Source organism: Malaya genurostris, chromosome 2 (assembly GCF_030247185.1).
Source record: "Malaya genurostris strain Urasoe2022 chromosome 2, Malgen_1.1, whole genome shotgun sequence".
Lineage (NCBI taxonomy): Eukaryota > Metazoa > Arthropoda > Insecta > Diptera > Culicidae > Malaya > Malaya genurostris.
Window position 1 is genome coordinate 244,561,774 of NC_080571.1, and position 15,830 is coordinate 244,577,603.

General features: G+C 33.7%; 2 protein-coding genes across 2 annotated transcripts in view; both read right to left on the minus strand.

Moving 5' to 3' along the window:
* LOC131428471 (CD109 antigen) overlaps positions 1-4,814 on the minus strand; it is an 88,224-nt gene extending 83,410 nt beyond the window's left edge. Inside the window, exon 1 of the mRNA XM_058592440.1 lies at positions 4,275-4,814. The gene's annotated coding sequence lies outside the window, so the exon portion shown is untranslated. The remainder of the gene's footprint in view (positions 1-4,274) is intronic.
* A 9,828-nt stretch (positions 4,815-14,642) lies between these two features.
* The window catches only part of LOC131428472 (uncharacterized), a 135,617-nt gene continuing 134,429 nt past the window's right edge, over positions 14,643-15,830 (minus strand). Inside the window, exon 9 of the mRNA XM_058592453.1 lies at positions 14,643-15,819. Within this exon, the coding sequence (XP_058448436.1) occupies positions 15,801-15,819 (19 nt within the window). The 3' untranslated portion in view covers positions 14,643-15,800. The remainder of the gene's footprint in view (positions 15,820-15,830) is intronic.

Sequence of the window (15,830 nt, forward strand, 5' to 3'; positions counted from 1 at the left end):
GCATTGTAAATGACTAAACCCAGGTCAAGTTCGCAGAATGCATCACTGATGCTTCCAGTTCCGAAGATATATTCGTAAAAATGACGTAACTGACAAATCGAACTTTTTCTATCCACTCAATTTTCTTGGAAATGACTGTACCGGATTATGGCGCACACCACCGGTTCCGGTGATAGTGACGTAACCGACAAACCGCACTATTTTTTCAGAGATCACTAATCCGATTTCGAGAAGCATGGGATCGTTTGAAAGCTACAATGTGGCCAAAAATCAAGTGATAACTGAACATGGAGGATACTTCCGGTTCGGTAGATATAACTGAACGCAACCGACACTCTGCACTCAAAGATATATTTGCACAAGTTCTCAAAGATATATTTCGCGATGAAGTTTATGAAAACCGGTTTATGTTTATGTAATCATTTTATGCGTTTCAAACAGTTTTTGATTACCATTTGCAGTACATCCGTTAAAAAAAACTGGTTACCGGTATATATGATATGAGTTCATTTGGTTAACGATGAATACTCTTGAAATTATCATTTTTACACTCATTTCCTGTATATTCGAAACCGGAAGGTGGATCTGATTAAAATAGACATCTCTGTAATTCACTCTGTAATTCCGGAATTGGAAGCCGAATCCGGATGAAATGCAGGAACATTACAAAAGATCATAAGATCTTTCATTTAAATCAGAGTTTGTGAAAATCGGTCTGGTAATTTTTGAGAAAAGTGACATTAATTTAAATTTTTTTCGCATATCAGCCTATTATTCCGAACCGGCAGTAGGATCCAGATGAAACTCAGAAACTTTGTATGGCGCCATAAGACACCATAAGCTTGTTGAATTCGTTTCAGCCTTCTCCGAGAAAATTGAGTGACATTATTTGTCACACGAAGATATTTGCTGATCTCGATTAACTGATTCGAATAATGTATGAAACTCGAATTAATGTTCAATCCCCCACAGCGTATTCCGGTAAGAGCCTTCCACATCGATCGGGATTAAGCGATAGCGTGCGAGGAAGAACTCGTTAAATGCGGCCAATAGTTATCGTGATGAAAAATTGTTCGTATCAAATTTCATATGCTGAACTGTTTTTCTTTAAATGTTCAACTTTGTTCTACACTGTGATCCACGTTAAATTTGCTCAACCGGAAGCAATTCGTAGCATATTAAACGTGTATTTTAATCATAATCATAATGAAAGAACATTTTCGTCTTGCAGCAATAATAGATCCGCTACTTGGTTCAGTTATGTTACAGAAACAATCAAAACGAAAACGAAAATTCTGCAAGGACCCAAAAAAGAATACGTGTGAAAACCAATCGATGCTCAAAACAAGATCTGCGCGGAAATAGTAAAAAAACATTCTACATTACACAAGGAAATACACGAAAATGTATGTGCAGTATATGAATTAAATTCCATTATGTTTAATCTTTAAAACTTGAAACGTTGAATGCAAAAATCGGATATGAATATTTGTTTAGAAAGAAACAGTTATGTTTTTATCTGGTTTTGATTGCAAAGATTTGCTGGTCGATTCACACACTAAGGATGTTTTCAAACATATTTTGCCTTTGAAAATACAAGCCACACCTTTGATCCTTTTGATTTTAATATCAAAATCCTTCAGTGTTTAGGAAGACGCGCAAAAATGATACTTAAGGCGATTGTCCTTCCGTTCGATTACCAACCTCCCGCATTGGGTCAAAAAAGATCATTAAGAGAATTTGATTTTCATTAAAGAAAAAAAAAACATTACAATAATTTTGTTCTTTGCACTAAGACAAGATTTTTCATCCAACGTAAAGATCTCCAAAATTGAAAATCGTTCGATTTAAATGGAAAACGTAAACATAAATTTCGAATAATGTTTGGTGGCAATCGCTCCAAAAGAACAAAATATGGAACTCGGGTTCGGAAAGCTCACCATAACGAGTTGTGTCCATTATTTGCGTTTGTAATATTTTTCTTCTCGCCTTAGATCTGCCTTTATTGGTGACACAATGTGATGATACTAATATTTAAATAAAACCGTTTTTATGTGCAGTTTACTAACGTTAATTTGATGCCGAGCGTAAATTATTTCCTTCGATATTAGGCTGGTCCCTTACATCAAAGGAAACTGAGTTCTGGAGCATCGAAAAGATTCAAATAATCTATCCTTTCTTAGGATTAGTATTATTTCTCATTATTCTGTATTCTATTTCTTATTTCTATTATTTCCTATCATTTTGTAGTGAGTTATAATATTTGATGTCGTACTTGATAAGAGTATCGTTCCGAATTCTGGTAAGCATACAGTTGAGAGAAAAAATAGTTTACACAATCAATTATTTAAAATTTAATTTAAATTTATCAATATTGGAAGGTTTGAGGAATGCATACCGGCTTAATTCGTATTCACGGCAATCTGATTACGACTCTGACATTACCCACCCGCTTTTTATAGATTCTAATAGCTCATAGATTATTTTGGCAATGATACCCTTAACGGTAATTCCAAATTAGATTTAAAATTCGTTTTTCTAGTGCCATTCCATCTCCTTCATAAACCGATAGTTTAAACAATATCTTCGTCGCTAAAAAGATCATCTTCTTTACCATTGATATATAAGCTGTTTTTCAAAGGAGAGACAATGACAACAAACGAAGAAAACCTTGGATGAATGCTTCGCATTGGGTTTTAATTCCTATTTGGAAATTATCGCATATTCTATTTTTGATGAGTCGATAAATTGTTGATTTATCTTTAAAAGGTATATAAATTTGTACACTTTCCTATTTTATCAACTGAATTATTCGATGTAAAAAGAGTTCTCCCCTTTTTCGATTTGTTCACTTGTATGTCTCCTGTATGAATAATGAAGTTACGTCCTAGGGCATTTTCTAGTGAAATTGGTTGGTTTTCGAGATTAGGCCAAATCTGTGGGTAATTTTATCGTCTCATTTATTATGTCTAGTAGTGAAAAGTTCGGAAATCGTCTAAACTGTCAAGAAAATAGTTTCGCTCCTCCTTTCTAGTAATTGATGTATAGGAATCGCCCTTTTTTAAAACAGTTAATATAGAATAGTTTTGAAACCTCTTTACAAAGATTAGAGTCAAATGCTAATTGCTTTTGCTGGTATCTTTGTCTAATTCTAACTCCACCACGCCATACTCTCACTCGTCCTTTTTCTTGTTCACTGAAGTTTGAAAAATAGAATATTGAATAGAGCAAAAAATGCGTTCTATCAATCTCTGGCATTTTGAGAGCTTATCTCGTAGGATAAACACACTTCGAGTATTTTCGAATTTCATCTTAACTTCACTGTTTGTTTGCATATATAAATAAAATTTTAGAAATGTGGATCAACCATAAATCTTGTATGTCTACTTAATACCTTTGTTTAGACATAATTTTAAAATTATGGAAACAATTCATCCCTCAGTAAATGTCAACAAGTAAAAGCGATTTACATTAGTGAAGCGTTTAAGTTGACTTTACTCTAATCCTAGATGTTACAGCACAAATCGGTAGAATTTATCGTATCAGCAAATATTCCAAAAATCTAGAACTCCAAATATATTACATTAAGGCCATGATCTGATCCCAAAACTAAACTCGTTCACACCATCAAAGCGGCATGTCAGTTTACAGGTAACCACCAAGATATTTATTTACTATTCCATTCAAGTTAATCAACAATAGTCGCCGATGAACGGCAAACCTGAGAGCATAACTGTAGTCGTGTAATGTCACTACGATGTGACTGGAGTCCAGTGATCGATGGAGGTGGTTGTGCAAAGGAACTACTTGAAACACACACCCATTGGTGCCACCAAGAAACGTGAGTAATGATCACCAAGATGTTACCTGTCGGGAGAAATTGTTTGAAACTAATTTTCAAATATATGAGTGCCCGATTTGTGTAGATCCACAACATACAATTATTAGAACAACTTCAAAAAACGGTTAAAGTTAAATAGAAAAATTGTCTAATAGATCGATCACTTGAATCATAAAACATTCGAGAGAGATAGAGAATGATCCACGCCCCTTTCAATGGTGACATATTTTAAGCACGTTGAGTGAATCTACAGGTGTTTTAATGACCGATACATTATTTCGATGCATCTGATCGTGCATTCCTTACTAAACATTCTGCATTTAGATTGCAGAATATCTTAATTGCATCCAGGTTAACGCCCAATGCAATCCGTCATTAGCCTGGGTTGTGGTGATCGTCGTAGACGAGTTGTTGTTTAATGATTAACACCCACCTGCCTGTATTGGTGTGCTGTCTGGTTCAAGCAGCCAAGTAATCCACGCTTTGCCAAGCCCGTACGGGAACCTCCCTTCGAAAGTATGTTGTACTTTAATTAATCCAACTTCTTTACCTCGAGGTACCAGACTCTGGCATCGACGTTAAAGGTTCACAGTGCACATTTGCCCATTAACACAATCGATCGTTAGAGTGATCACAGGGAGTACCAAACAATACTAGAAATGAGCCACTTTGGTTCAGCCACACACGCACTTTTTCACCACGACTCCTGTTGCAACTGATGGCCACTTACACACGAGGCTGGATACAGGAGGTAGTTTAAAAATTTAAGCCACACCATCAAAACACTGCCCAAAATTTAACAAGCCTTGCTCTGACCAGAACGAATACACCTTCCTTGCAGATGAACGTGTGCGTTTGGGAAGAGAGAAAATCATAAAAACATAAACGCCGCACTAACCGCACACAACTGTTGCAATATCACACCGCTCAACATATCAGAGACCAAAGAAAAATACGACCGTTACGAACGAAATCTAGCCAACAACTAAAGCACGGTGAACTCAGCGTGAAGCGATGAAGGGTGATCAATTCACCGATGAGTAGCACCAGAGCTGCCAAAAATAATTATTTTCGTGAAATTTCTACCGAATAGATGAACACCATTACTGGTAAAATATTTTGCACAACGCGGTCGATTTTGAATGCTAATAGATAATTTCTAAATTTTGTCTAAGTTTAAATATTATGTATGACGGAAAAATACAACAAAAGTATAAGAAAAAGAAGATATATATAAGATATAAATTCTACAAATGGAAACACATTCAGAAAATATTATTAACTCTAAACTTGGGAAGCTGGCCTAGACAAGCCCATGTAAGCGAGAGAATATGAAATAGAAAAATTGAAATCTATTCTGCATCGAGCGTAAATTTTAAGAGGTTAAACTGATAAATTCAAGTATCCAAGCATAGTCGAAGAACTAACATATATCTTTCTCGTTCGATGCTGAACTTAACCCAGTTTCACGCTTAACTGTTGGTAATATATTTTTCTTACGTAAGATTTAAGCATAGTTCAACGCACTTGAACTAAAATTGGGGCCAGTTTCGAACGTGATTTTCATGTCAAATTTTAACGCAACTCCGTTTTTTTTATGTGAATCCAATTCAGCTTCGTTGAACATTGTTTGCTTGAAGGAACTTCCCTAGATGAGTTACAGGTGTCTGAAAATAAAACGAGAAATGTTCTTCACTGCAGCATGCTTCTGATGCCTACTAACCTACTGAATTGAAGTTGAGACAAGAAGCTCTTATTGACAGGTAATTTATTGGCCGTTGTTTTTGCAAAAGGGCAGCGAAAATTTTATTATTCAATCTCCTACGAGAGTCCTACTAGATAATGAATTCGAAATATTCAGGAAAAAATATTTGGCATTACTGTATATAAGTGAGATGGCTGTTCACTCTTAATAAGTGATGCCAAATTAATATATAAATTTCCAAATGTTTTCATTCGTCGCGTTTTATTTTTGGATGACTATCAATGAACTATCTTTCAACGTATTCGGTGTTCGATTAATGTTAGTAATTATAATTAACCAAGAAGGAACCCTTTCTCTTTCGTCTGAAGTTGAAGTAAGTGCTCGATTGGCCTTCGACTTCTATTCCCTTTTTAAGTAGATGTTGGCAGATGATATTATGATTTCCCGTTATCGTTAGAACCAAGTGAGTTCATTAGGAAGTTTTTATTGTTCTTGTATTGAGGGTTGTATTACCGTAGACAAAGAATTAAAATTAGTAATTTATTATTTATTATCTTTTTTCATATTCACTATGAACCCGATTTCACGAGATAGAAAATATGCTGAAGTTGAATGATTCACTCAAATTGATGTCTATCTTCATGCAATCAGAAATAACGAGAGCAAGTTTAAAATATTTCGTTTAAGTATAATTAAAGGCAGTGTTCATAAACAAATGTGAGATCTGTGAATACTTTTCAATAATGTCTTCGCTTCTGGTATCCCTGCCTGTGAGATAGTGAGAATTGAACAGGGTTGTCGGAATATTTTCTAAGTAAATAACTTTATTCCTTCATTGGGCTGGCTAATGTTTTGAGCTTGGAAATAATTGTATATTACTCCTAAATTCGTCTTTAATCGTCAAACGAACAACAAATATTATAATGCCAACAACAAATATTATTTTCCCGTATTGCACTCAAAAAATATTTTCCCTCCTGCTTTTCGCATAGTTTTTAATTGATTATCTTTCAGAAGTTATTTAATATATAATCTAGTAAGAAGCTATTTAATGTATAATCTAGCGTTTCCTAAATAAAAAAGCAGTGGATATTCTTGACACATTCACCTATTAGATAGGCAATTGTTGTTTTGAATATTACTGAAAGCCACATGTAATTAAAATATATCTCACCTAATATTGAGGCAACATTTATCTTAAGGCATGTTACCTTCTATTATAATTTGTAGAAATTCGCATGAAAGCTTGTCCCCAACTACCTATTAGCAGACCCTGTCAGCTTGGAGCGAAACCAATCTTCAGTTTAGCAACGCCATCGCACGGTGTCACATTCAACTTATCATGTCAATTATATGGGTGCGCAGTGCTGCTATTTTGGCGCGCACGAGTTTGACATTTCTCTCCCCTACTTCTGTGTACGAGATTCGATGCGGACTCGCTTGAGGGCGCCATGCTCGCAAAAAATGTTGTTGCAAATATTTTGTTCGAGAAATGTGAGAGCTGGATATCTTGTTAATATGATGTCTTTGCTATTAGGTTATACACGAATATGACATACCCTCACAAAATGTACCGAATGAACTTTTTTGACAGCCGCCGGTGGTTTGTTTAAAGTTTAAAAGTTCATTGGAGGTTCATGGTTTGAAGTAAAAAATTGCAAGTCGCCTCACACTAACAGATGAATACAAATATCGCTCATTGATGCTAGAAACGCATACAGGGCAATTTTTTGATTTCTTTTCACTGCGGAACACGTTTTTGACAGGCACTTTTTCGTCATTTTTCAATTCTTAATTTGCAGTCGTAAAACAAAACAAACCACCGGCAGCTGTCAAAGATGAACTTAATTCATCGGCAGTTCATTTGTGTCATCATTGTGCAAAACCTAATTGGAGTAATGGCGATTTTCTCGCGTCTTCGTATAAACAAAATAAAATCTCATCGCGAAAAATATTTATTTCAATGACGTGTTTATGATCAAGTAACAAGGACTATAAAATGCAGCACGCGTTACTCTGCACCAGATGCCAAATCCTGATAAAATTCAATTGCAGCTGATTAAATCGGGGGAGTGGGTTGATTAGGTTATCAACTGACAAAAATGCAAAGTTAAGAAATTTAGTTTAAAGAAAATCACAACTTCCAAACTTTTTACACTAAGAATTCACTGCTTTTCGCTTTGTAGATTTTGAATGGATTTTCAAATAAATTTCTAAACTACATACACTTTAAGAATGTACTGATAGCTACTTTTAAGATAATGCTTTCCACACTGGAAATTCACGTAGATTGTTCAACGATTGGTCAATTCTGGGTTAATTTTTCAAAAGGGCGTATAAGCAAGTGACAGTTTCTCTTTGTTTACTTTCTCTTCTATTAATTGCCAAGCGGTTTCCACGTTTATCACTCAACTCTTTGCTTGAAATGATACCCGAAACATTCGACTTCCATACAGAATAGTGATATCAAAGAAAATCATTTTAATCACATTCGAAAGAGAGAGTGACTAAAGAGAAACTGTCACTTGCTTATACGCCCTTTTGAAAAATTAACCGAGCATTTACGTTAATTGTATGTGAAAATCCTATTACAGGGTGGCAAGTGACCGGGAAAATCGGGAAAAAGTCGGGAATTTGGTTTTACCGGGAAAAAGTCGGGAATTTTAGTGCAAATCCGGGAAAAAATTTCCTAGTCCCAATATCAGTAAAGATTTTCAGCATCATGATTTTCCTCATACAACAAATGAAAAGATGAAGGCCATTTTGTTTTTGAACTAGAAGTTCAGTACAAGTTTTGAAACTTCTTTTTGTCCCTCACAGGTTCAATGGTGCACAATTCATTGAAAATGGAGCCAACACCTTAGCAATTTTAAATCAATAAGAGCTTTCTTAGTTGTCATCAATAACAGCATAATCAATGCTCATAATGAAAAATAAGGATAATTTGGATGCTTCTGCTGGATTTCTATTAAATCTCGACAAATATTTGAATAGATTCCAAGTGCAAATGACAGTTTCTCTTTGTTTACTTTCTCTTTAAATTATAATGTTTAACAGCAGATCGAAAGTTGATAGTTTCAGTCGTTATTCTATACAAAGTGTTAGATAGAAGGATTGCCTATAATACCGTAATAATCAAAAGAAAGAGTATAGAAAAAGGAACTGTCATTTGCACTTAGGACCTTTTTTAGTGTTTGTCTTCAAATTTCAGAATAAGTATGCCTAATGGTAAAAGTAACATCAGAAAATTGATAATTTTTTTAAGAATTCTTTGGGGCCGTGTTTTTAGTTGCCAGCCAATGATTTCCCTAATTTCACCAAAATTTGTCTCAGTAATGTCAAATTGTGACAATATTTGTTTAGTAATCTTGATATTGATTTCAATAGGAGTCGCAAAATTGACAAAGTTGTCGACTTTCATTTTATCCACCGTTTACAAGGAATATTTGATTTCTTTCTTTGACAGCTGAAATTGGTTTTTCAGAGTTCGTAAGATCTTGTTCAGTGTCAATGATAGGAGAGTCAAATTTAGATCATTTCAGTCACTAGAGGCATAGATTGTAGTTGTTTTTCCAAAATGACAAGCGTACATATTAAGAATTCTAGAAGGATTTTGTTCTCTCGCCAGAACCCAACTATAAAAGAATATCGTATATGTTGTTAGCAATGGACTCTCGTCCTCATGTGCACCTTGTGCACTGCACCACTGGCCAAATAGGCTCTGTGAGAACTTGTATGCACACATTCAGGAGAGGCTTCAGGCTAATGCTTATGGCAGTTGAAAACAAATTGCTGTCTCAGTTGCAACGTCGAAACGGTTCTGATATCATACTATATAAGCAGTGCACAACCCATAAATTTTGTCGCGAGACGTCACTGGTTGTTAGAAGAAATCGGGTTTGCGGGAGGAGTGTTGTGCTTTAGTTCATTCATTTTTAATTTTTAATAAAAAAGTATTGGAATGCACTAGAGATGGTCAGTCCGCGACCGGCCCAAAAGAACTAGTTCTCCTCGAAGATTGAGTGAACTGGAGTTCTTTATTGAAGAATGATAGCTCTCTATTCTTCTCAATAGAATAGTCTTTCGAAACGTTTGCTGGTTTAAGGAATCTGGTAGAAGTTCGCGAACTTTGAAAATGTATACAAAAGAGAATGATCATTGGTAGAACACATGCTAAAAGACTTTATTATTATTGAATCTGTTTACTACAAAATATAATTTATAGCTTTCCTATTATTTTCGAAGAAACATACAAAGTTTCAGAAAAACGAAAGAACGGTTCAATAGAACTGATTCTTTCGGTACAACTATCATGTTTTCAATAGTTCTTTGAAATGATCGGTTTTGCCCATTTCTAGAATACACTCCTAACTTGCATATGTTTTAAGAAGGATTGATTTTCCAGAGCTTTTAAAAAACTGTTTCAGTGGTAGTCTTGAAAAAGATTGAATAATTCGAAAAATAATTATTTTATTTTAATTGTAAGACTTTAAATTTAATTAGGCTTTTAAATAACTGGGCATTGAGCTGAATGGTACTGTTAGTTCAGAAGATAAACGTTTGGACAAATTGTGGATGAGAGTTTTAATCGTAGTTCTAAGCAGATACCCGAAAAATACTTATTTCTCAACTCTCGATGTTTTTTGGACATGTTAAAAAACCGGGATTTTTTAGTCTCGCGCACCGGGAATACCGGGAAAAACCGGGAAATTAAAATCGCTAATGCACTTGCCACCCTGCTATTAGTTTCAGAGGATGTTCACATAACGTTCATTTTTGTCACGTAAAACATTTTCTTTGACGATTGAAACCATTTCACGTGTTTTTTTTTAAAGTAATTCCAACGTAAAATTTTATTTGAAAGTGTTTATACTAACCTAGAAAAAATTATGAATTTTACAGGTGACATAATTCTACAAACGATACAATTTATAACTACTTAACTTGTCAAATAATGCAATATTCCATTCGAACAGAATTTTACAGGCTCCAAGAGTAATCTGCACACGACTACCAAGTTCCTCTGTATGGGTTCATATGTGACATTTTTGTATAAAATGTTCAAAACGACGAGTGTAACAATGAGAGATTCTCTTTGTTTACTTTCTCTTTCGATTATTGCGAAACATTTCTGCATTCTTCAGTGCAGATTCGAAGATGATAGCTTTAGTTACTATTATCGGTAAATAATTGGAGTGAAGGATTGCTAACAGTACCGTAATAATCGAAAGAGAAAGTAAACAAAGAGAATCTCTCATTGTCACATTCATCGTTTTGAACATTTCATACAGAATTATTCATGAAGCAATGTCATTCATTTTGTGACATGAGGCCGAGCATTGTTATGCAGGAGAATAACTTTATCATGTCTTTGCTTGTATTCCGACCGTTTTTCTCGTAACGCACGGCTAAAACGCATCAATTGCAGCTAGTGCCGATCTCCCGTTACACTATCACATGGTTGTAGCAGCTCATAGTACATAACATCTTCGACCTTCGAATCATGTATATTTGGCTTTGGTGTTGATGGTGAGGTCGATGGCACCAATTGACAAGCATTTGATGCACTTCAGCTGAACTTTTCTTGCAATTAAAACAGAAAACTAAAACTTCCCGCAAAAGCTGCTTAGTTAGCACAAAATTGCTCATAGATAACACAGTGAAAAACAAGTTTTTTTTAGATTTCGAGGCAACATGAACTGAATAATAAGGACAGATGTCTAACCTCTGGAAACTATCAACATTAGTTTTTACTGTTCAAAATTCATAATTGCCAGTGCTAGGTCGTCAAATGGTGAGATAACTAAGTCCTCACAAGTTCCTATCTCATGCCTCCCCGAGCGTCTATGATGACATTTGGTCAATAGAACGGCGTCGACTGGGTGCTATCGCATTCTGCGTTAGTAGCAGAATGAGAGGGTGCGAAATGGATTGTAGTTTGAAGCCCATCCTAAAGTGCTTTATCATAGTATATTGCAACATGTTGTTTGTTGCATTATTTGTTATATATTGAATTGAATTATACTACATTGTATTATATATTGTTGGTTATTATTAATATTATTACTATTACTATTATTATTATTATCACTATTATTTTAATTATTATTATTATTAAAAAAGAAATATATTTCCTGAAAAACTGCGACGAAAGAGAGCATAACTTACACTGCGAAAGCAACTGTTATAGATTGTATCATAGCATATTATTTCATATATTATCTTATTATATGATATTTTGTTATGTTGTATGGTATTATACTGCATTGCATTATATCATATTATATTATATTATATTATATTATATTATATTATATTATAAGTATAAGTATTGTGTTACATAGTATTATGTTATGTTATATTGTGTTAAATTATATTATATTATGCTGTGTTATATCGTCTTATATTATATTATATTATATTATTTTTTATTATATTACATCACAGAGGACAGATATCCAACAGACATTCATACGTGCAAAGTCGTGTGCAACGGTGATTTTTAATGGATTTTCACTTGTATGCTTTACACAGCTTTTTAAAAAAGTTTGTACTAGCTTGGATGTGATATATTATATTGAATTTTATTATATTATATTATAATATATTACATTATATTATATTATATTATATTATATTATGTTATATTATTTTATATTATATTATATTATATTATATTATATTATATTATATTAGATTATATTAAATTATATTATATTATATTATATTATATTATATTATATTATATTACATTATATTATATTGTATTATGCTCAAGTATATCGACAACGGGGAGGGACAGGGAGTGCATCAGGGTATCTTACAAGTGAATGGCTGGATGATGGAGTGGATTGCCTGAGTCACGCGGGGGAAGCTTTGTGTTTCTCCCTGAAGGTCTGAAATGAGTAAGACGCACCCGCACAAACAAACCATCAGGCGGGTTTAAGCTGGTACAGCGAAAATCTTTATTACACTTATTGCAAAAGTTTAAATAGTTAAGATAAAGTAAAACTGTGAACGATTCAAGAGACTTCCTTGAGCAACTTCGAGGGTAACAGCAAATAGTGATGTAGTACAGTCTAGTCAAATACAGTCCTTTTATTTTCATTAACATTTCGCGACCAGATAGATTTGATTGAAGCCAATTCAAAAATGAACCACTGAATCCCAGTCTACTCAACTTAGAGACTGTTATGTGGTCAAATCCCAAGTAACATTTTTAATATTATTAAATACTTGTAGCTGTCTTCAATGCTACATAATAAATGTTGCAATAAAACTTTAAACTCCACGAAAGCCTACTGAAAACCTCCATAAGAGCATGTTCCTGCAAAGTGGACCATTCTTCATAAGGTTTATAAATCAAAATGAAGAATCAGCATAAACTTGCTTTAAAACTCCAAATTCAAGAAAATTTTGAAACCAGCTTTACGATCAACATTAAATTTCTTTGGATGGAATGAATACCGCTTAGAATAAACTGTCGTTTTAATGATATTTTTCTTGACTATGTGTGTCATGTCTACTTTGAATGCAATCAGTAAGAATATATTATATTTTAATTACGAGTTTGAGACCTTTTCCGAACGTAAAAACTTAATGCGCTTTTATTTTTATCGTGAATGTAAGAATAAAAAAAGGAATTAGGGGCTGGGGTCCACTAGGAGATTGATAGTACCTATTAGCTCTCTCCGGACTGTACCAGCCCAGATGCCGTGTGGAATCTGGCGGAAAAAATGAACCAAGAATAGATCCACTGGGTTCCTGCTTCCATCTGATTACTCTATTTTACTAAATCATCTCTTTATTCAACCTATCAATTTCCGTCTAGCTTCGGAGAAAGTTTTATTAGGAATGATTTCTTCTTCCATGTTATTTATTGTCTTTCAGGATTATAAAATGAATGATAAAAATCAACTATTGCGCAAATCCGTTTATATTACAAAGTTAATAACAGAGATAACATATATCGGTATATTGAATACATAGTAAAAAACACTTGATATTAATATTTCAATCAGTAAATTAATATTTTTCTCGGTAGCCGGCTGCCCAGATCAACTAATATAACCAATTAATAATTTTAATAAATAATTAAAATAATAAAGCGGAAATAATAAAGAATCAAAACGCGTGTGAAATCTGTTGACCTTTGTTTGGTGATTTAAAATGATTTTATAATAACTGTTTAGAATATTTCAATGCAATGAATCAACTTTTTTGTCTAAATCCTATTCGCTCGTTTATTTTGTATCACGTAGTTTCATTTATAAAAACGTGCTTAATCCACCTAGCAGTGAGATGATACCTTTTTTTTTATCAATCCGCATGTGTTTTTTTTGCATGACTAAAAAAACGCGAAAGGTAGATGCATAAACGAGTGACTGCATACTCGACAGCCGGCTGTCCGGAGTTTTGTCAATTTCGGAGATTGACTGTTTCGTGCATTATATTGCCAGCACAAAGTAACACATAAAACCATAATACTTTAAAACATTCTTGGTAGCCGGCTACCCAGAGCAATAAACACATGATAACATTATTAAAACATTTACTAACAAAGTATCCTCTCCTGTGATGCATGTGGGAATGCAGAGGATTCCTCGGTTCCTAGTAGCAAAATGCATCGAACTAACAATCCTTTCCCTCCCAAGTAGATCTGCATTCGGACGTGGCCGGCGTCGGTATTGATCAGCATGCATGGTTCAATACAGTTTGCACAGTGTGAAACAATGTGTTATTCCCAAACATGTTACTCCAAAAAATCATTTTGCAATCTTAATTGGTCCAGATCAATAACGGAGTAGCAACACACGGGCGGTCTCTAATGCTAATAATGCTAATGCTAATGTAAGAATAAAAAAAAAGGAATTATAACTAATCGCCTTGAAATAAATACGGTTTTTGCGATAGTCTCCATGATTTATGAAAATTATTTTTTGTGATTCATCGTCATTTTTGTATAAAACTATTCTGTGACGATAAAACTTGTGCATACGATCTGAAAATGAATCATGAAAGTCCAACATATTTGCTCGTTTTTGAATTTCGAAGTTTGTTTGATGTCAATAAATGCTACGGTATAGAACATCATAATGGCGGTCATGAAATTTCTTTTAATGCAAATTACACTTAACCTAAGAAGCAATAAATCAAATAGCCTTCAACTAATGCGTCATAAATGTACTTTAGAACCCTCAAATTTACTCTGAGTGAAATCGTGATAGAATGAACACGCACACACACAAAACTAGATTTATGAAAGAATTTAACTGACAATAATGTTTTAAAGAAAATGTTTGAAAGCAATATTAAGAGTGTTTGCATGGTTTTATTCTAGTGCAAATTGTTTTATTTTTAGTGTAGGTAAAGGGTTTTATAGAAGCTTTGAAAACTATGATATTACTGGTTAAAAGAGACACTTATTATAGTTGTCATAAAACAGGTAGTGATTGAGGTAGTGACTCCTATAAATTACAATCAAAACCATAAGGCATTCGAATTGTTACTTGGGATGCAACGGAGAAATCAGTGTAGATTTAATTCACGTGCAGCCTTGCTTGCAAATTTGCCTGCTGTCTTATGCCAGTTTGTATGCGTTACATAAATTTGCATCAATTTTTCTTATTCGATGACTAAAACCAGTGTACTGTATGCTTAAACTACTCAAAAATTTAAATAACAATTAATTTTACGTTACCTGTTTTTATTAAGTATTGAAGCCATGAAGGTTTTCTTGGAGTCATGGAAAATAAACAACAATGTGACAAAAAATTTTCTTTTTTATTTTGAAAACTTTGTGAAATATTAGAGCTTCAATTGCGATGAAACGGAAAATCGATGCACTTACTTTAAAATATTATGTGATGTACACATGATTTCGTTTTCTTGAATATAAACTGTCTCGTTAAAACTAAGGTTGCTTAATATTTAGATGTGGTCTTTATGTGAAGCTTATTAGCAAAACTGAGTAGTTCAGTAAATCGAAGCGGTTGGTTTCATTAGAAAATATGTAGTAGGAAAACGAAAAAAAACATTTAAGTACATTTTTACAAAACAAAAATTTTCGATATCAGAAAGAAAAATATCTCGGTAAGTTTCGAACTTTTTTTGGTTTTGTTTTTTTTTCTTGTAACAAACTATAGCAAAGTAAAATGTTTCACAATCTCGGGTGGAGAGGATCTTTTTCGATTGATTTGAATGTTTCGTTTATAGTCTATTTGCTCCGAGTCCATTTGAAGCACACGGCGACAATCACTTTTTCAGCTTTTCCCTGTGAAAGAA